This window comes from Muscardinus avellanarius, assembly GCF_963383645.1.
Source record: "Muscardinus avellanarius genome assembly, chromosome: 10".
NCBI lineage: Eukaryota > Metazoa > Chordata > Mammalia > Rodentia > Gliridae > Muscardinus > Muscardinus avellanarius.
In genome coordinates this window covers 50,084,614-50,105,639 of record NC_137796.1, presented here as the reverse complement: position 1 = coordinate 50,105,639, position 21,026 = coordinate 50,084,614, and the positions used below count along the sequence as shown (strand labels likewise).

Genomic DNA, 21,026 nt, shown 5'->3' with positions numbered 1-21,026 from the left:
GTTTAAACCAATTGCAAGGCAGTTGTTTTGCTCGGATGAGCCAATCAGGCTCTAGAAAAGATTGCCTCTCCCAGCGCCTTAAAGACGCCGCAGACGGAGAAAAGTTGGTGAGAGATAGACTCCGTTGTTGCCCAATCGTCGTTTGGGTCTCGCCCCTTCGAGGGACGCAGAGGCGGAACCAGCCAATCTCTGCCGGGAGTCGCCCCGGAAGGGCGGGAGGGCGGATTCCGCTCCTCCGCGCACACGCCGGTGCGGGTGAGGTCGCTGGGGCCCCGCGGTCCTCCCTGTCTCCCTGGCCCGTCCCTTCTCCCCGGTTTTCCCTTTTCTCCTGGGTCCGGGCGAGGGTGTTTGGATCCCGGGGAGCCTCCTCAGAGCGAGGCTGTTTGCAGGAGGACTTTTTGTTAACAACACAAGGGGTTGTATGGTCAGACCTTTAGAGAAACTTCCTTAGATTTAACGTGCTCTGATTGGGAGGGGAAAATTTGGACCCTGGTGCGGTCGATTTTTCCCTTTTTCTGAGTCCCTTATCCCTTAACACAGGGACGCACCAGGCGGCGGTATGTCCTGGTCAGGTCTTCTCCGTGACCTCAGCACGTCCCTAAAGCGTGGTAAGTGGGGGACTTGGGCTGCAGGGACGAGGCTGGATAAGGCTTATTTCCTCCGGGACTCTGGAAGTGTGCCTCTGTCAGAGCCTCGATGGAATCAGTGGCTTTATTTGTTCATTTATATTTGGCACTGGGGATTGAACTCGGGGGCATTCTATTCTACCTTCCAGCATTCTATTCTACCTCCAGCCCTTATTTTTGTGGTGCTGGGGATGAAATCCTGGGGCCTTCAGCCTTTGGGCTACACCCTCACACCTATTTTTTTCTTTTATTTTGAAACAAGATCTCACTAGGTTGCGGAGGGCCTAAGTTGCTGAGGCTGGCCGCGAACCTGCCATTCTCCTGCCTCAGCCTCCCAAGTACTGGGATTACAAGCGTGAGCCACGAGGCCCGGTTTATTTTTTATTTTGAAACAGGGTGTCGCTAAATTACGGAAGCTGACCTCATAGTTATCATCCTCCTGTCTCAGTTACCAAGTACCAGGATTACAGGTCTGCATCACCACACCCAGCAGAAAGGGTGGCTTTAAATCAGGTTGGGTACAAGTTGCGTTTTTGCCAAGCTCTGGCTGCAACAGCAAGAGGTGGCAAGTAACAGCATTTAAGGGTTCTGTGCGTGGAGTGGAGTCTGGTCAATTACAGCACTGCCTGGTGAAGTTGGGGACCACGCACATAATATTGGTCCTATTATATTGCTAAGTGATAGCTAGCCATCTTAGTTTGTCCAAGAGCAAACTGGCTAACGTGCTCACCCTTCTCCACAACCAAACATCACATACAGTATTTGTTCCTTCATCAAGTTTTTATTGAATACCTCCATGACATCCAAGCAAGACATTTTAGTCATTTATTCGACTGATGTTTTACCCAGAGCATAGTATGTGCCAGGCACTGAGAGAGCTTTGTTAATGTTCAAATCCTTCTCAGGGATTACACCCTATGTGAAACATTTCACTCACCTATTTACTCTGCAACCTTTTTTATCCCCCGGTACTGGAGATGGAACTCTGGGGCATTCTACCTATGAGCTACATCCCCTGCTCTTTTTTTTTTTTATTCTTTATTTTGAAACAGGGTCTGCCGGGCGTGGTGGCGCACGCTTGTAATCCCTGCGCTTGGGAGGCGGAGACAGGAGGATCGCGCAGGTTCGAAGCCAGCCGCGCGCTGGCTTAGGAGACCCTGTTTCCAAAATGAAAATGTAAAAATAGGTCTGGGAGTGTAGCCCCGAGGTAGAAGGGCTTCCAGGAACCCCAGTACCACCAAAAAAAAAAAAAAGGGTCTCGCTAAGTTGTGGAGGGCCTCACTAAATAACTGAGGCTGTTCACTAACCGCAGTCCTCCAGTCTCAGCCTCTTAAATACTGGGATTACAAGTGTGTACCACCACACCTGGCTTATTCTTTATTTTGAATCAGGGTCTCGCTAAGTAGCTGAGGTTGGCTGCAAACTGATCCTCCCATATCAGCCTCCCATGTACTGGGATTATAAGTGTGTGCCACCATTATTTCTAAACAGCATTCAAATTAAAACCTCTGAAGAATACAGAGTTAACTTATGAAGAATCCTCAGACAGTTGCTCTATGAACAGCTGTTATTACTATTACCCATAATAGATGTAAACAAACATATCTTTATAAAGGGCTTGGATCAATGCCCGAACACCAAAATTGAGCTGCAGATGCTATTTTATATGTACTGGGATAATAACCCGCTCCCGCCCTCCCCCATTGTGTCTCTCCAGGCCTGGCCCTGGTCCCCCAGCTCTGGTCCACCCGTTCCATGGCCACCCTGAACCAGATGCATCGTCTGGGGCCTCCAAAGCGACCACCTCCACGCCTGGGCCCAACGGAGGGCCGGCCGCAGCTGAAGGGTGTGGTTCTGCGCACGTTCATCCGCAAGCCCAAGAAGCCCAACTCGGCCAACCGCAAGTGCTGCCGCGTGCGGCTCAGCACAGGTCGAGAGGCCGTGTGCTTTATTCCTGGGGAGGGCCACAGCCTGCAGGAGCACCACATTGTCCTTGTGCAGGGTGGCCGCACCCAGGACTTGCCTGGTGTCAAACTCAAAATTGTGCGGGGCAAGTATGACTGCGCCCATGTACAGAAGAAAAAGTGACCGGCGGTGTGCAGTGGCCTGGGTGCTCCTGCAGAACAGGGGAGCCAGCTCTTCCTGCTCTAGAGGCAGCCCGTCCAGGATTCAAATTCCAGCTTCACCTTGTCCATCAGGACCTCTGTCAGCACCCTTCCCTTCTGCGTTTGTTGTTGGCATGAGGGACCTCTCCTGCTGTTACTTGGGAAGGGGTTGGAATAAACAGAGTTGCTGAGGCTGGCCTTGAACATATCCTATCTCAGCCTCCCAAGGACTAGCATTACCACAACCAGTGCCACATTTGATTTTAAGATGTGGGAATTGTGCTTATACCACTGGGCTCTGGAGGCCAACTCTAGTGCAAAGCCCACCTTCCCTGCTTATTGGCCTGGTGACCTGGGGCAGGTCATTTAAAGCTAAGCCTGGATTAAACGGCTTTGATCAGGGTGGGGTGCCAGTCTGAGAGCTGCTGTTAAGGACCCCTGAGGACTGGCTTGGAGCCTTTTAGTGTGTCAGGGCAATCTCCTGGTTCTGGAAGCTCATCTCCATCCCTGCACAGCACAGAACTTGCAACTTCTCGACATCCTCCTGATTGTAAACCTGAGAGCTGGGCATGGTGGTACATACCTGTAATCTCAGGACTTGGGAAGCTGATATAAAAGGATCCCAGGTTCAAGGACAGCCTCAGCAAATCAGTAAAGCCCTCAGGAAGTTAGTGAGACTTTTTTAAAACATAAAAAGTAATAATAATGAAGGGCTGGGAATATAGCTCTGAGGTAGAATGCCCTGGGTTCAATCCCCAGTACCACAAGATAAATAAATAGGCCTGGGGGTTATAGCTTAGAGGTAGAATGCCCCTGGGTTCCATTCCTAGTAACACACACACACACACACACACACACACACACACACACACACACGCTGGATCAGACAACTGCACTGACTACAGGCAAAAATCACCTATTACCTCAAGTTTAGCACCAATTTTATTGAGCTGGTTGAGGCTGGGAGAGCTTTCCCTCAAGGTGAGCTAGAGTCAGTGAGGGGAGGGGGTTACCCTGCAGGGGCAAGGTCCAGCTGGCCTTAGGGGTTCTGATTAGAGACAAGGTAACAGTTGGCCCAAAGAGAAGGCCTGAGGGACAGTGCTGAGGAAGCTGCTCAGAGATGTCTGGCCATGCCCACGGCTGAATCCTAGAGACTCCCAAGTCAAGGCCTGAGGGACAGTGCTGAGGAAGCTGCTCAGAGATGTCTGGCCATGCCCACGGCTGAATCCTAGAGACTCCCAAGTCAACATAAGGCCACGGGGCCTCTGTTCACTGTAGAGACTGATGCCCCAGCTGACCCTTACTCCTGGCCAGCCATCAGCTTAACCCAAACGTGTGGACAAGAGCCAGCGTTCCCTGTCCACAGCCTTCCCCTGCTGCCCGAAATCCTGGCTTGGCCTTTCTTTCCTCCATCTCACCTCCCTAGCACTAGGATTGCAGGCATGCACTACCAGGCTGGGCTTGGCTTTTTTTTTTTCTTTGTGATAACCAGGCTACACCCCCAGTCCTTTTTTTTTTTTTTTTTTTTTGCGGGTCTGGGAATGGAACCCAGGAGTATTTGACCTCCGAGCTACACCCCCTGCCCTATTTTTTATTCTTTATTTTGAAACAGGGTCTCACTGAGTTGCAGAGGGCCTAAGTAGCTGAGGCTGTCTGCGAACCAAGATCCTCCTGTCTTGGCCTCCCGAATGCTGGGATTACAAGCGTGCGCCACCACGCCCGCCCAGCTCCCCAGACCTATTTTTATTTTGGAAACAGGGTCTAAGTTTCTTTTTTTCTTTCTTTTTTTTTTTTTTTTTTTTGTGGTACTGGGGATGGAACCCAGGGCATTCTACCTCCAAGCGAAATCCCCATCCTTATTTTTTATTCTTTATTTTGAAATAGGGTCTCACCAAGTGGCAGAGAGCCTCACTAAGTAGCTGAGGCTGTCTGCGAACCGTGATCCTCCTGTCTCAGCTTTCCAAATGCTGGGATTACAAGTGTGCACCACCACGCCCAGCTGAGGGTCTAAGTTTCTGAGAACCTCACTAAGGCTGGCTTCAAACCTGCGATCTTCCTCCCGAGTACTGGGATTACAAGTGTCCCTCCACTCCCGGCTTGACTTTTGTGTTTTGACTCGGTTTACCCACTGAAAGCTACAAGTAAGAAAGCAGTGTTGTAGCCGGGCGTGGTGGCGCACGCTTGTAATCCCCGCGCTTGGGAGGCGGAGACGGGAGGATCGCGCAGGTTCGAAGCCAGCCGTGCTGGCGTAAGAGACCCTGTTTCAAAAATATAAAATAGGTCTGGGAGCGTAGCCCGGAGGAAGGAGGGCTTCCAGGAACCCCAGTACCACCCCCAAAAAAAAAAAAGAAAGCAGTGTTGTAGGTGTGAGAACCAACTAGATGTCTCTGCGTTACTGGGGAGCTGAGGAGGGTGTAAAGAACCCTCTTTGATCCTGGTTTGTCACACAGCATGAGGACTGTCCTGAAGCAGCAGCAGGTGGGGCTCGCAGGAGGGGTGCCAGGACAGGCCATGCCGGCCCCTCACATTCTCTGGGCACTGGTTCTGGTCGCAAAGCCACCTTTGATTTTCACAACATCCAGCAGGCGGCAGTGTGTTCTGGAAGGCCGAGTGGGCTGGTGAGCTAGGCCAGCCGGATCCTGACCCTCACGCTGGAGTGGGTCACCAGAGTGCCATAGTGCCCCACCCAGGAGCGCATGTCTCTCCCGTACTGCTCAAAAGACACGTAGCGGATGCCCTTGCCAAAGTTGGTGAAGACGTGGGAGACCTGTGGGAAAGGACGGCACCAGAGTGAGGGCCTGCGTGCCCTGCCTCCGCCCCTGCACATACTCCAGAGCACCCTGGGGTCCGCAGTGAGGTCAGCAGCAAGAAGACCCTGCCCCGTGAAGCGGCTCTTCTGCTAGGGCACAGGCACCAAAGACAGGCGGGTGAGGGGCAGGTGGTGGCGGACACGGGAGCAAGCAAAGGCCTCATGGAGGTGGCATGAGCAGAGAGCTGAAGGAGAAGAGGGAGCCATGTGGGGCCCTGGAGGAAGAGTGTTCCAGTGTGGTAGCATGGGGACTTATGGGCCAGAGGATTCATTTTTGTTTGCAGTTTTTTTGTTTTATGTTTTTTGGTCCTGGGATTTAAACCCAGGGCTTCATACATGCTAGGCACACACTCTACCACTGAGCTATATCCCTAGTTCTTTTTTACTTTTTACTGTTACACTTTTTATTTTGAGACAGTCTTGCTAAGTTGCTGAGGCTGATCTTGAACTTGGGATCATCCTGCCTCAGCCTCCTGAGTAGCTGGGATTACAGGCGTGCACCATTGTGCCTGGTTCTGTAATAAAATTCATGTAACAAAACATCACCATTTTAAAGTGATTTTTTTGTATATTTACATTGTTATCCAATCCTCACTACTAATTCTGGAACATTTTCCATCACCCCAGAATAACACCCTATATCTATTGGCCTTTGCTTCTAATTCCAACCCCCTTCCACCCCTGTCAACACTCACCTACTTGTCTCTGTGGCTTTGTCCATTCTGGACATTTCACACAAGCACAGTCATACAGTATTTGTGTTTTCCTGTCTGGCTTCCCTGGCGGCCTCCCAAGTCCTGGGATTACAAGTGTGTACCACCACACCTGGCTTATTTTTTGTTTTGATTTTGTGGCACTGGGGATTGAACCTAGGGGCATTCTACCTCTAAGCTACACCTTAGCCCTGTTTTATTTATTTATTTTTTGCAGTACTGGAGATTGAACCCAGTACATTCTATTCTACCTCTGAGCTACACCCTCAGCCCATTTTTTATTTTTTATTTTTATTTTATTTTTTTTTTTTGCGGGTTGGGGTGGAACCCAGGGTCAATTCGACCCCCTGCCCTATTTTTTTTTTTTCTTTATTTTGAAACAGGGTCTCACTAAGTTGCGGAGGGCGTAAGTAGCTGAGGCTGGCTGCAAACCTACTGTCTCGGCTTCCCAAGTACTGAGATTACAAGCATGAGCCACCACGCCTTCTATTTTATTTTATTTATTTATTTATTTTATATTTGATGGTACTGGGGTGGAACCCAGGGACCTCCAGGCTATACTCTCAGACCTATTTTATATTTTATTTGGAAACAGGGTCTCACTAAGTTACTAAGAGCCTCACTAAGTAGCTGAGGCTGGTTTCGAACCTGTGTGATCCTCCCATCTCAGCCTCCCAAGTGCAGGGATTACAAGCGTGTGCTTCTGAGCCCTGCTTATTTTATTTTATTTTGAAACAGGGTCTTATTAGGTTGATGAGAGTTTTGCTACATTGCTGAGGTTGTCCTTGAACCTGAGATCCTCCTGTCTCAGCTTCCTAAGCACTGGGATTACAAGTGTGTACCACCACACCTGGCTTAGCATAATATGTCCAAAATTCATTTGTGGTATGGCCTGGATTAACGCTTTCCTTTATGGCTACTTAATAGGAGTTGGCTTAGAGATGTAGGCAAGGGAGGGTTACAAGCAGGGAAATGCTGTGATGTGATTCTGTGTGTGTGTGTTACTGAGGATGGAACCCAGGGGCACTCTACCTGTGAGCTGCACCCCCACCCTATGTATTATTTATTTTTATATTTTGAGATACTGGGGATGGAACCCAGGGGCATTTGACCTCCGAGCTACAGCCCCAGCCCTATTTTTTATTCTTTATTTTGAAACTGGGTCTCACAGCGTTGCAGAGGGACTCTCTAAGTAGCTGAGGCTGTCTGCGAACCGTGATTCTCTGGTCTCAGCTTCCCAAATTCTGGGATTACAAGTGTGCACCACCACGCCCAGCTCCCAGCCCTAGTTTTTAGTCTTTATTTTGAAACAGGGTCTTACTAGGAAGCGAAGGGCCCAAGTAGCCGAGGCTAGCTGTGATCCTGTGATCCTCCTGTCTCAGCCTCCCAGGTACAGGGATTATAAGCATGCACCACCATGGCTGGCTATGACTCACTTGTTAACAGGATCTTTCTGGATGCTCATCTGGGTTTTTGAGGATGGGGAGGAGGGAGAGTGGAAGTAAGAAACCTTCTAAAGGCAACTTCCTATCTGAAGTGTGATTATGACACCACAGATTAGGAGCTAGCCTTTTTTGGATCAGCTCTGACGGTCTTAGGGTGGTGACTTTAGCCCATGCCCTTGTCCCCTCTGCCTCAGTTTCCCCAACTCTAGAGCAGATACAGGGCCAGGATTGGCTCACCAATGCATTCCAGCACCTTTAGCAATGCTCTGCACAAGCAGGTGCTCAAAAATGTTTGTCAAATACTGGGCTGCCGTCTAATAAAAAGAATCAATCCCTAAACCTCTTGGAACAGGCCTGGGATGTGATGTGATAAGGGCTCAGTAATTGCTGGCTCCTGGCCCGGCGCTCCAGCGCGGAGCGGGAAGGCAGTCTGCACCCACCTGTCGGCAGCTCCTCTCAGTCCACTGCAGGACTGGGTTGGGCGACGCCGAGAACTTGACCACTTCGTTTTCATACACGTCCAGCAGGCGAACCCGAAGCCGGTAGATGCAGCTGCAGTTCTCTCGGGCACCCCACCTGCCAGGGGGCAGTGCGCCTCCATGTCCCCGCCACCCAGCCAGCTCTCTGGGTTGGGAGGAGGGAGGCTGAAGGCTGGGCCTCCCTGTACCCGGAAAAGAGTCGTATACACCTGCACCATATTCTAGGGTGGAGCCAGAGCCTGAGAGGCTTTGGGTGGCTAGAGTAGGGGTGCAGCCATGTGCTCTGGGGGAAGAGCCTGGTGATCTGCAGAAAGAACCAGAGCCCCAGGAAAGAGACAGAATGCTTTGGGGAGGAATTTGCGTGCTCTAAAAAAAGGGAGCTCATGGTAAGCCCATCGTAGGCTCTGCAGTCAGCGCCCCCAGCCCAACTATGCCCACTCTGAGCATCAATTAGTGTGTGTGTGTGACTAGGGATCCATGCCAGGGAAGTCTACCTCGATCAAGCCCCTTTTTTGTGTGTGCCTTGAAACAAGGTCTCGTTAGGTAGCTGAGAGTCCCACTAAGTCGCCTCCGCTGGGGCTCCGAGGCACACTGCCTCTCGGACTCACCAGTCGGCCACGCAGATCTCGATCTGTGCGCTGTCCAGCAGCTCCTGCCACACCCCCTCCATCACCAGGTCCACCAGCTGCCTCTTGAAGCACCATCTGGGAGGGAGATGCAGGGGTGGAGCGCACAGTCCCGGCATTCACACCCCAGTCGGAAACCGCCTCCTCCAAGAAGCCTCTGCTTTGGCGCCTAACGCGGCCGCTCAGGGTTTGCCTTCTCAGACAGGAAGAGACGTCACGGGCTGCGCGTCTCCTCTCTGCCTCTCAGGCCCCCTCCCCGTTTCCCACCCTGTTCTGGGCTCCAGGAGGCTGGCCTGCCTCCTGAAAGCAAGCCTGCCCATAAAGAGTATACCCTGAGGCACAAATACAAATAGAGGCCATACCCTAGACAACAGGGCAGGGAATTCTTGGGGCTCCCAAAATGTGGAGCCCCGCATGGCACAGTGGTGGATGTCTGTGGTTTCAGCTACTTGGGAGGCGGAGGCAGGAGGATTCCTTGGGCCCTGCAGCTCCAGCTCAGCATGGGGGATATAGCAAGACCTGGTCTCAGTGTAAAACACTGGTGTGGGGACACAGGGGTAAGGCTGCATGGTCTTGATGGTGTGGTCTCCCTAACCCTCGGCTTCCTGGTGGGCAGGCCAAAGGGAAGCTCCAGTGGGATGGAAGAGAGTCAAATCCAGGTACTAATCCTTCTGGGTCCATCCCAAGGGACTGCTGTGTCCCCCCAAAAAGGGGCACAGCCCTCCGCCTTGCAGTGCCCTCCCCACAGCCACCGCTGTCTTCATTTTTCAGCAGCTGCGTCCTCCCCTCACTCCACGCAGTCTCAGGTGTTACAGTGTCCCTCCCCACTTGTCACTGACCCCGTCCTGGAGTCCTGCAGTATCCTTTGGGATCAGGCCACACCTTTGTAAATAGCTCCCTCCCCCAATTTGTTTTTGAGGATTTACTTTGGTTTTGGTACTAGGGATTGGACCCAGGGGCATCTACCTTCGAGCTACACCAACCCTTTTTATTTTGAAACAGGGTCTTGCTAAGTTAATGAAGGCCTTGCTAAATTGCTGAGGTTAGCCTCAAATCTGCAATCCTCCTGTCATAGCCTCCCAAGTACTGGGATTACAGGCATGTGCCACCACACCTGGCTAACAGGCAATTTTTTTTTTTTTTTTTTTTGGTGGTACTGGGGGTGGAACCCAGAGGCTTTCTACCTCCGGGCTATACTCCCAGACCCATTTTATATTTTATTTGGAAACGGTCTCACTAAGTTGCTGAGAGCCTCACTAAGTAGCTGAGGCTGGATTCGAACCCGTGCGATCCTCCTGTCTCAGCCTCCCAAGCGCAGGGATTACAAGGGTGCGCCACCACGCCCGGCTCTAATAGGCAATTTATAAAAGAAGGAATTAAGCCCTGCATGGTAGGGCACACTGGTAATCCCAGCGCTTGGGAAGCTGAGACAGGAGGATCATACAGGTTCAAAGCCAGCCTGAGCTACTTAGTGAGATTCTCAGCAACTTAGTGAGACCCTGTTTCCAAATAAAATACAAAATAGGTCTGGGAGAGCTGGGTGTGGTGGCGCACGCTTGTAATCCCAGCATTTGGGAGGCTGAGACGGGAGGATCATGGTTGGCGGACAGCCTCAGCTACTTAGTGAGGCCCTCTGCAACTCAATGAGACCCTGTTTCAAAATAAAGAATAAAAAATAGGGCTGGGGGTGTAGATCAGAGGTCGAATGCCCCTGGGTTCCATCCCCAACTTGCATAATAATAATAATAATAATAATAAGAAGAAGAAGAAGAAGAAGAAGAAGAAATAATAATAATAAAAAATAAGAAGAAGAAGAAGAAGAAAGAGAAGAGGAGGAGAAGGAGAAGCAGAAGTAGTAGTAGTAGTAGTAGTAGTAGTAGTAGTAGTAGTAGTAGTAGTAGTTAGTCTGGGAGTATAGCCCAGAGGTAGAAAAGCCCCTGGGTTCCACCAAAAAAAAAAAAAGAAAGAAAGAAAGAAAGAAAGAAAAGAACCAATTAATCAAATGGTTTTGGTGTCTTCACAGCATTTATCATAACACCAGAGTTCAAGTCTTGACTCCACCAGTAGATATTACTCTCTATATTTCAATTTTCTCTATGAAATAGGACAGCGCTGGGCGTGGTGATGCACACCTGTAATCCTAGTACTTAGAGGCTCAGACGGGAAGATAACAAGTTTGAAGCCAGCCTTAGCAACTTAGTGAAGTCCTCAGTAACTTGAGATCCTGTTTCAAAATTAAAAAATAAAATAAGACTGGGGGTGTAGCTTGGAGGTAGAATGTCCCTGGGTTCCATCAGTACCACAAATTAAGAAAGGAAGGAAGGAAGGGAGAAAGAAAGCAAATGCGGACAAGGACAAGAATAGTTTCTATAGCTAGGCATGGTAGTACATGCCTGTAATCTCAGTACTTGGGAGGCTAAGACAGGAGGATCCCAGGTTTGAGGACAGCCTCAGCACTCAGCAATTTGGCAAGACTCTCAGCCAAATCACTTATAGAGATTCTATTTCAATTAAAAACGAAAAAGGGCTTGGGGTGTAGCTCAGAGGTAGAATGCCGTTGGATTAAATCTCCTGTACCATAAAAAAAAAAAAAAAAAAAAACAGGACCCATGCCATGGGGGCTGCTGACAGAATGAAGAGTTGTTTTTTTTGGAGGGGGGGCGGGTCTGGGGATGGAACCCAGGGGCATTCTACCTCTAAGCTACACCCCCTGCCCTATTTTTTATTTATTTTGAAACCGGGTCTCACTGAGTTGCAGAGGGCCTCACTAAGTAACTGAGGCTGTCCCCAAACCGCGATCCTCCTTTCTCAGCCTCCTGAATGCTGGGATTACAAGCGTGCGCCACCACGCCCGGTTTAGAATGAAGAGTTTTATTTAGTATTATTATTATTTTTGGTACTGGAGATTGAACCCAGAAGCATTCTACGTCCAGGCATTCCCAGTCCTTGTTTATTTTGAAACAAGGTCTTGCTTAGTGGCTAAGGCTGGCCTTGAACCTGCTATCTTCCTATCTCAACCTCACAAGTACTGGATTACAGGCATCTGCCACAATGCCTGGCAAGAATTTTATGTAAACCGCGTAGCATAGAATAACTTCTCTAAAATGTTTGTTATTGTGTTATATTTGTATTTAATGTATCCCCTGAATCTACATCCAAAATGCAAATAAAAAGGGGAGCAGGTCGCCAATCTTAATGATTTGTCCTTATATCTCTGTCATTTAAATCATGCATACCTGGCAGGCCCTCGACAAGCATTTGTTGAATGAATGAGCGAGTAAAGGAGGGGTTGAAAGGAGGGATGAGGAGCGGAGTAGGGCGCCTCTCTTCGGGCCCTTGCCCCAGGCATCGGGGGTCACTCACTCGAAAGAAGTCACGAAGCAGGTCTGGGAAGGAGCCCCCGGCACCAGTGTCAGGTTCTTTTCCACGGCCCAGCCATTCCCGCCATGTTCCACCTCCCAGCCTCTGAAGCCCTCTGTGAAAATTCAGGAGCTGAATATAGAGGGATTCTGTTGGCACAGCAGAGACACAACACCCCGTTTTGCCCACCAGCCCCCTCACCCCACTCTCCAACTCTCCCCCTGGCTGCTTCTACTCTGATCCCAGCATCGGGTACTCCTAATCGCACTCCGCTTTTCTCAATCTGTGTATCCACTTGGTTTCTCTCCAGCCCCCGGGCTCCTTTTTCCTTGTTCCGGCCCCTCGGTTCTACCTCTTGACCACCAAACTACTGGCACAGGCCAGGGCTCGGACGTCTGGCCTTTCCCGGCCCTTTGGTTCAGGTTCCTGCCCTCTCTTTTTTTCCTTCGGTACTGGGGATGGAACCCACACTCCCAGCCCTACTTTTCTTTATTTTCTCTTTTCTTTTCTTTTCTTTCTTTCTTTCTTTCTTTCTTTTCTTTTCTTTTCTTTTCTTTATTTCTTTTCATTTTTGAAACAGGATCTCACTGAGTTGCGAAGGGCCTCGCTAAGTAGCTGAGGCTGTCCACAAACCGTGGTCCTCCGGGGACTCGGCCTCCCCAAGGCAGGGATTACAAGCGTGCGCCACCACGCCCGGCTCCGCCCCCTTTCAACAGGTCTTTGCTATGCAAGCCCCGCCCCCGCCAGCGCCCAATGGGCTTTAAACCAGATTGCCCCCGGCTCCGCCCCCGAGCCGCGCGCAAAGTCCATTGGGCAGCTCTCCGCAGCCTCGTCTTAGTCCCGCCCCCCGACTCTTCCAGCTCCCTCGATTGGTGGCAGGCCCGGGCGCAGCACCCACGCTCTCCGCAGGAGTTGAAGATGAGGTTGCGGCCGAGCGGCGCGCGCACACAGTAGCGCGCCAGGGCGCAGAGCGGCAGGTCCTCCTCGTCCTCGCCGTCGGGCGGGCAGCGCTGGGCCAGGGCGTAGAAGGCGCGGCCCTCGGCGCTGCGGTCGCGGGCCAGCTGCAGCAGCCACACCGTGGGCCCGTCCACCACGTCGCGCCAGGCGCGGCACACCGGGCGGCAGCGCGTCACCAGCGCGCGCGGCGGCACGTGGCTCAGCACCTGCACCAGCAGCTCGGGCGGCAGCGCGTCCAGGGCCAGCGGCGGCTCTGCCGGCGCCTGCGGCCGCCGCGAGGGCCGGGCGCCCATCTCCGGCGCCGCCGACCTGCAGGTGGAGAGGGGTGGGCGGGTCAGCGCGGCCAGGCCATCCCCACCTCGCCTCCCACGCCGCGAGCGGTGCTGAGATCCTCGGCCGGTTCCCTCCCCCCGCGGACGCAGGGCCCCTCCCTGCCGCAGCAGGACCGCTAACCACAGACCCCACCCGGCGCGCACCCACAAGAAAAACGCACTGGGGGAAACGGTTCCAACTCCCCGGGCCCCTGGAGTTCATGACCGACATGTCTCCAGCAAAATTTCTTTCTTTCTCTAACCCGAACCCAGGTCTCCTTTATGCTTCTTCCAAGCCAGTAGGTGTCCTTGTTCCTTGGTGCTGCTTCCAAACCATCCTCCCTCCATCCTTCCAAACCTCCAGCTGCTGATCTCGGCCATCAGTGCCCAGTCCCTACTCTGCTCTCCTCCACAGTCGCCACCTGGTCCACTGTTGCTCAGTATCTTACTATCACCAGGGGTGATTTCCATATCAGGGCACATGATCCTCTGGGCCTCGATTCCCTGATGCTCCTCCAGTGATCCTGTCCTCCTCACAACCTCTCTCGGCCCCACCGAAATCTTGTTTCAATAACAGCAGCCTCTTCAGAACCTCTTTTTTTTTTTTTTTTTTTTTTTTTTGCGGTACTGGGGATGGAATTCAGGGGCATTCTACCTCTGAGCTACACTCTCAACCCCCCCCCCTTTTTTTTTATTATTCTTTATTTTGAAACAGAGCCTTACTGAGTTGCAAAGGGCCTAAGCAGCTGAGGCTGGCCTCGAACCTGGATCATCCTGTCTCAGCCTCCCAAATGCTGGGATTACAAGTGTGCGCCATCACGCCAGGCCAGAACCTCAATTTTGCGCTTTCTCTTTCTATCCATCACCTCTTTTTCTCCCTCACTGCCTCCAGTTCCCCAAAGGCCCACAATCCTTTGTCCCTCTCCCTGCCACTGCCCCTCACCCTGATGCCCTCATTTCTTCTTTATTCACCTTAAATTCCACAGTTAATCCTTATATTCTTTGCGTACCACCTTGCCGGATCCTCTTCCTGCCACTTATGATGCACCCCTGTGCCTGTACCACACAGTTTGAAGAGGCAGAAAAACAACACAACCCTTTTGGCCTGTCTCAACATTTGTGAACTGAAAGCTAGACAAAATAAAAAATAAAAAGGGCTAGGTGTATATCTCAGAGGTAGAATGTCCCTGGGTTCAATCCCTACTACCAAAATTAAAAAACAAAACCAAAATCCAAACCTGAAACAGGGTTTCCCTAAGTTGTGGACGCTGGCCTTGAGCCTCCTATCTCAACCTTCAATTCTCCTATCTCAGTCATGATGGCTATTGTTTCGGTTTATTTGGGGTTCGTTTGTTCAGAATATCTTTTTTTGCTGGAGTAAACTTATGGTAACCACTATTTTCTTATGGTTTCTGGGGGATGGCTGGGCTCAGCCAAGTGGACCACACTCAAGGGTCTCATGAGTTTGTGTCCAACAGTGGCAGGGACTGGGTCATCGAGGACTTTTTCACTCCGTGTGTAGCACCTGGGATGGGGAGGCAAGAATAATCTGGGCCGGAACAGCCAACGCTAGCTCCTCAGGCATTCCTCTTGTCATGTGGTCTCCAGCAGGGGTGCATGCTTCCAAAGAAGATCAAATAACATCATTTCACTTGCAAGGCTCACTGCAATGGATGGATCCACCAACAAAGAATTCTCCTGGCCTCCAGTACACTGCCTTCACTGTATGCAGGACTGTTCTCACTTCAGGAGTTTTACTACTTGATCTCTACTAACTGTATCTGTATTAACTTACGCCACTTTATTTTTTATTTTTTTGCGGGTCTGGGGCTGGAACCCAGGGGCATTCGACCTCCGAGCTACACCCCCCGCCCAATTTTTTATTCTTTATTTTGAAACAGGGTCTCACTGAGTTGCAGAGGGCCTCACTAAGTAGCTGAGGCTGTCCGCGAACCGCGATCCTCTGGTCTCAGCCTCCCGAATGCCAGGATTACAAGCGTGCGCCACCACGCCCGGCTAAACCACTTTATTTTACTTCTTTTTTTTTTTTTTGGTGGTGGTGGTACTGGGGTTTCTGGAAGCCCTTCTACCTCCAGGCTACACTCCCAGACCTATTTTTACATTTTTATTTGGAAACAGGGTCTTCCTAAGCCAGCGCACGCGGCTGGCTTCGAACCTGTGCGATCCTCCTGTCTCTGCCTCCCAAGCGTGGGGATTACAAGCGTGCACCACCACGCCCAGCTATTTTACTTCATTTTAAAATTATTTTTACTAATTTAATCACAGCTAACCACACACTAGAATAACCTTTGTGTAATATATATATATATGTATATATATATATATGAGCATGTGTGTATGTATGTGTGTATATATACATATACATATATATATACATATATATATTTATATATATATTGGCTTTAACATATCATCTCCTTAACTTTATTTTGCTTCTTGAAATTAGAAGCTGAGCGGTTAGTGTGGATAGTACTATTACAGTATCAGGCCAAAAAATACACAGGTACTGTCATCATTTCCCCTTCTAAGGAATATTTGTTCCCTGTCTAATCAATTTATTTCTGTTTGAAATTTTTCATAATAAAATCATGGGGGAGAAAAGGCCCAACAGGCAATGATTCAGCATTGAAATGGAATTTTCTATTTCAATACTGAATTAATTGGTAATGACTCAGCAACTCTAATGTCTCTATTTATTTTACTTTATTTTATTTTTCCAGGACCAAGGGTTGAATCCAGGGCCTTGCACAGGCAAATGCTCTGCCACTGAGCTAAATCCTCAACCCTATATTTAAAAAAATTATTATTATTTTTTTTTTTGGTGCTGAGGATTGAACTCAGGGGCATTCTACCAGCAAGCTACACTCCCAGTCCTTTTTTTATTTTCAAACAGTTCTCACTAAGTGCTCAATTGCAGAGGGTCTAAGTTTCTAAAGCTGGTCTTGAATTTACAGTCCTCGTATTTTAGCCGGCCAATACTGGGATTACAGGCACGTGCCATCACTCCTGTCCCACTCTAAAGCCTTTTAGGACCCTCCTGCCCAAGGAAGAAGTATCAGAGTTTCTCCAGGACCCCTGTTTGCTGCCCCATCCGGCTGATGGTAGTTAGGAGGCCATTTCTTAGGTATGTTGCTGACTTTTGTGTGTATGTGTGTGGTACTGGGGATGGAGCCCAGGAGCATTCTATATCTGAGCTACACTTACCCTAGCCCCAGCCCTATGCTTTTATTCATTATTTTGAAACAAGGTTTCACTAAGTTGTGGAGGGCTTCACTAAGTAGTTGAGGCTGTCCATGAACCTGGGATCCTCCTGTCTCAGCCTCCCAAGTACTGGGATTACAAGTGTGTGCCACCACGCCTGGCTTGTTGCTGACTTCTGACCCTCGGTTTTCTTTGTAACACCAGGGTAACTATTTCTACTTCAAAAGGTTGATGTGAGCACTGGAGAACAATATCCCTAAGTCATGCCTAGAACTCAAGGAATAAGATCTGATAATAAAGCCGGACATGGTGGCACACACTTGTAATTCCACCATTTGGGAGGCGGAGACCAGAGGATCCCGGTTCTTGGACAGCTTCAGCTACTTAGTGAGGCTCTTTGCAACTCAGTGAGACCCTGTTTCAAAATAAAGAATAAAGAATAGGGCGCTAGGGGTGTAGTTCTGAGGTCGAATGCCCCCTGGGTTCTATCTTCCGTGCCACAAAAAAAGAAAAAAAATCTGATGATAATAATATTATTAAACCTAATAGGAGCCAGGTGTGGTGACTCATGCCTGCAACCTCAGTACTTAGCAGGCTGAGACAGGAGGATCAGTTTCACAGCCAACTTCAGTAATAAATACTAAGCCAGGTGTGTTGGCACAGACCTGTAATCCTAGTACTTGGGAGGCTGAGACAGGAGGATCACAGGTTCATGGCCAACCTCAGCAACTTAGTGAGGCTCTCTAGAACTTAGACCCTGTTTCAAAGTAAAAACAATAAAATAGGGCCAGGGATGTAGCTCAGAGGTAGAATGACCCTGGGGTCAATTCCCAGTAGTCCGCGCACACGCACACCCCAAACCAAACCAAAAAACGAATAGGTTATTTTATGGGTCTTAGGATAAGGATTTGGTCATGCAAAAGAATGATTCCAGAGTGAGAAGCCCTCCACAGATTTACCTTGGGGAGGTGTAAGTAGGGGGTCCTTTTGCACAGCACGGTCCCCTCCAACTCTACCAATGACCCTGAGCACTCATGAAGCGGAACCCCGCAGGCAGAACAAGTGAGCCAGCCATCCAGTCAATGCCACGATGCTCAGGGATCTCGGTGGGGGAACTTGGGGTGTACTTCTGCTGTGTGTATGTGTGTGTGTGTATTCCCATGGAAGCCCTATGCTTCTCAGAATGGGGGCCACTAAGAGAATCAATCTGCAGCCTCACTAGACAATCCGTCAAGTTGGAGTTTGGCCCTTTAAGTCGGTCCCCCCGCGGGCTAACGGCAGAGGGCGCTGGAGAGGCGCTGCAGGAGGCCGGGGCGGTGCCGGGCTGCTGCAGCGCCCCCTCGGCTGAGATCCTTCCCTCTGCTCTTCCCTCCATGCCAGAGGATGGGCTCTGGCAAATTCCATCACAAGAACTCCTGTGCCCTCTGCCCCTCGGGGTGGCAGAGCCAAGCCCGCTGCACCCAAGGAGGTCCGGACCTCGCCACTGCCATCCCCGCAGCCTCTGCCGTAGGCCTAGGGGCAGTGGCTGCTACTCTATTTCTTCTTTTTTCTTCTCTTCTCCCTTTCCTTTCCTTCGGCCCCTCTTTTTTCTTTCATTCTTTCCTGAGACAGTTTCTTGCTATATTGCCCAGAATTCCTGGGCTCAAGCGATCCTCCTGCTTCCCTAGTAGCTGAATTACAGGCATGCACCACCAAGCCCAGCAGTGCATCTGCTATTTCTTTCTTAATTAAAAAGAGGTAATTAATTAATCAATTAATGGCACTAGGAACTGAGCCCAGGGAGGCTTTTCTTTTCTTTCTTTCTTTCTTTCTTTTTTTTTTTTTTTTTTTGTGGTACCGGGGATGGAACCCAGGGGCAGTTGTACCTCCAAGCTACATCTCCAGCCCTAATTTTTAATCTCTTTATTTTTATTTATTATTATTATTATTATTTTTTTTTTTTTTTTTGGCAGTACTGAGGACGGAACCCAAGGGCATTGTACCTCTGAGCTACACCCCCAGCCCTATTTTTTGGTCTTTTTATTTTATTTTTTCCTGTACTGGAGATGGAACCCAAGGGCATTCTACCTCCGAGCTACACCCCCAGCCCTATATTTTGTTCTTTATTTAAAAACAGGGTTTCACTGAGTTGCAAAGGGCCTCACTAAGTAGCTAAGGCTGTCTGCAAACTGCAAACATCCTGTCTCAGCCTCCCAACTGCTGGGATTACAAGCGTGGGCCACCACACCCGGCCTGGCCCTTTTTTTTTTTTTTTTTTTTAATTTTGAAACAGGATCTTGCTATGTTTCTGAGGGTCTAAGATGTTGAGGTTGTCCTCGAACCTGTGATCAACCTGTCTCAGCCTCCCAAATACTGAGATTATAGGTGTGTACTACCACACTTGACTAAAGGTATTTTATTTAGACAACTAAAAATAATTAAATGTTTGGAAGCTGTATACAATGAATGTACAATGAAAAATAAATCAAACTAGTTTATCATGTATTCTCTCTTCTTTATATTCTTAACTATTTTGTTTCTCAGAGGCTAATCCCCTGTTATAATGAATAATTCTATATTTTAGCCTGGAATGGTGGCACATGCCTATAATCCTAGTACTTGGGAAGGTGAGTCAGAAGAATTGCATGTTCAAGGACAGCCTCAGCAAGTAGCGAGGCTGTCATCAACCTAACAAGATCTTGTTTTATGCTGGGCGTGGTGGCGCACGCTTGGAATCCCAGCATTTGGGAGGCTGAGAAGGTAGTATCACAGTTCGAGGACAGCCTCAGCTACTTAATGAGACCCTTTACAACTCAGTGGGATCCTGTTTCAAAATAAAGAATAAAAAAATAGGGCTGTAGCTGTAGCTCGGAAGTAGAATGCTCCTGGGTTTTATCCCCAGTGCTGAAAAAAAAAAAAAAAAGATCCTATTCCAAAATAAAAATAAAATAGGGCTGGGAGCTTGGCTCAAAAGTAGAATGCCCCTGGGTTCAATTCCCAGTACCACCAAATAAAATTATTATTATTTATATTATGTTATCATTAAAATAGTTATTATTATTCTGTATATTAAGCATTCTCTGTTCAAATTACTGTGTGGAACGGGGCCTAGTGGCACATGCCTGTAATCTCAGTACTTGGGAGGCTGAGAGAGTAGGGTTGAAGGTTTGAGGCCAACCTCAGCAACTCAGGCCCTTAAAACCTCAATGAGGCACTGTTTCCCAATGAAAAATAAAATAGGGCTGGGGGCGTAGTTCAGAGGTAGATTGCTCCAGGATTCAATCCCCAGTCCCAAAAATAAAAAAATAAAAAATTTATTGCGAGGCTTTAGTTTCCTAATTGGATCCTGGTTGATATATATAGTATGTACTTCCCCTCATCTAGCTTCCTGCCTTCAGCATAACACTTATATGATTCATCTACATTGTTGGGCGTATTAATCAGTAATTCATTCCTTTTTATTGCTGCGTCATATTCCACTGAACAGATAAGCTATAATCAATCTGTCTACTCACCATGATGGACATCTGGGTTGTTTCCAGTTTGGGGCTTTTATGAATAAAGCTGCTATGATCATTCATGTCCACGTGTGTAGACGTATTTTTGCATTTCTCGTGGGTAAGCAACTAGCCATAGAGTTCTTGGTCAAGGGTATGTAGAGCTTTAACTTCACAGTTAAAGCTCTACATACCCTTGACCAAGAATTAAATTTAAACTGGGCGTGGTGGCGCATACTTGTAATCCCAGCATTTGAGAGGCTGAGACAGGAGGATTGCAGTTTGTAGACAGCCTCAGCTACTGGTAGGTCCTTTGCAACTCAGTGAGACCCTGTTTCAAAATAAAGAATAAAAGCCGGGCATGATGGCGCACACTGGTAATCCCCAGGCTTGGGAGGCTGAGACAGGAGGATCGCGCAGGTTCGAAGCCAGCCTCAGCTACTTAGTGAGGCTCTCAGCAACTTAGTGAGACCCTGTTTCCAAATAAAATATAAAATAGGTCTGGGAGTATAGCCCGGAGGTAGAAAAGCCCCTGGGTTCCCTCCTCCTTGCTCTGCCACACAACCTTGAAGATGCCCAACATTCATACTCAGGAAAACAACACAAGCCTGATCGTTCTCTAAAGGCACTGCAGAGAACCCCTGGACTGGCCCACACTGCTGCTGGCATCTGGGAGTGAGCTCCCTGCACAAAGGCTGGCTCCTTCCATGCTAACACTAAGGATGGCAGCCCACAAACAGAGTCCTCCGTCACCCCGGGACTTGAGCAAGGGGCCAGTGGGAAGGCAGGGCCACACTGACAGCAGCTCCCAGTCGGGGGCTACAAAACACAAACACAAACAAAAACCCAGACTCGGGTTTCCAAATGTGACTAGAAAGCACGGATCGCAGAGGTTTG

General features: G+C 49.3%; 2 protein-coding genes across 2 annotated transcripts; one reads left to right on the top strand and one right to left on the bottom strand.

Annotated features, from left to right (window-relative positions):
* Nucleotides 1-248: 248 nt before the first annotated feature.
* MRPS12 (mitochondrial ribosomal protein S12) lies at nucleotides 249-2,714 on the top strand (the record flags this gene model as incomplete). The annotated part of the gene is made up of 3 exons (XM_080702458.1): nucleotides 249-255; nucleotides 541-608; nucleotides 2,344-2,714. The coding sequence occupies exons 2-3, from the start codon at nucleotides 560-562 to the stop codon at nucleotides 2,712-2,714; spliced, it is 420 nt and encodes a 139-aa protein (XP_080558584.1). The 5' UTR covers nucleotides 249-255; nucleotides 541-559.
* Nucleotides 2,715-5,321: 2,607 nt separating this feature from the next.
* LOC308267811 (F-box only protein 17) lies at nucleotides 5,322-13,413 on the bottom strand (the record flags this gene model as incomplete). Its single annotated transcript, XM_080702754.1, has 5 exons — nucleotides 5,322-5,498; nucleotides 8,139-8,274; nucleotides 8,786-8,881; nucleotides 12,167-12,278; nucleotides 13,062-13,413. The coding sequence occupies 5 exons, from the start codon at nucleotides 13,411-13,413 to the stop codon at nucleotides 5,355-5,357; spliced, it is 840 nt and encodes a 279-aa protein (XP_080558880.1). The 3' UTR covers nucleotides 5,322-5,354.
* Between the last annotated feature and the right edge of the window lie 7,613 nt (nucleotides 13,414-21,026).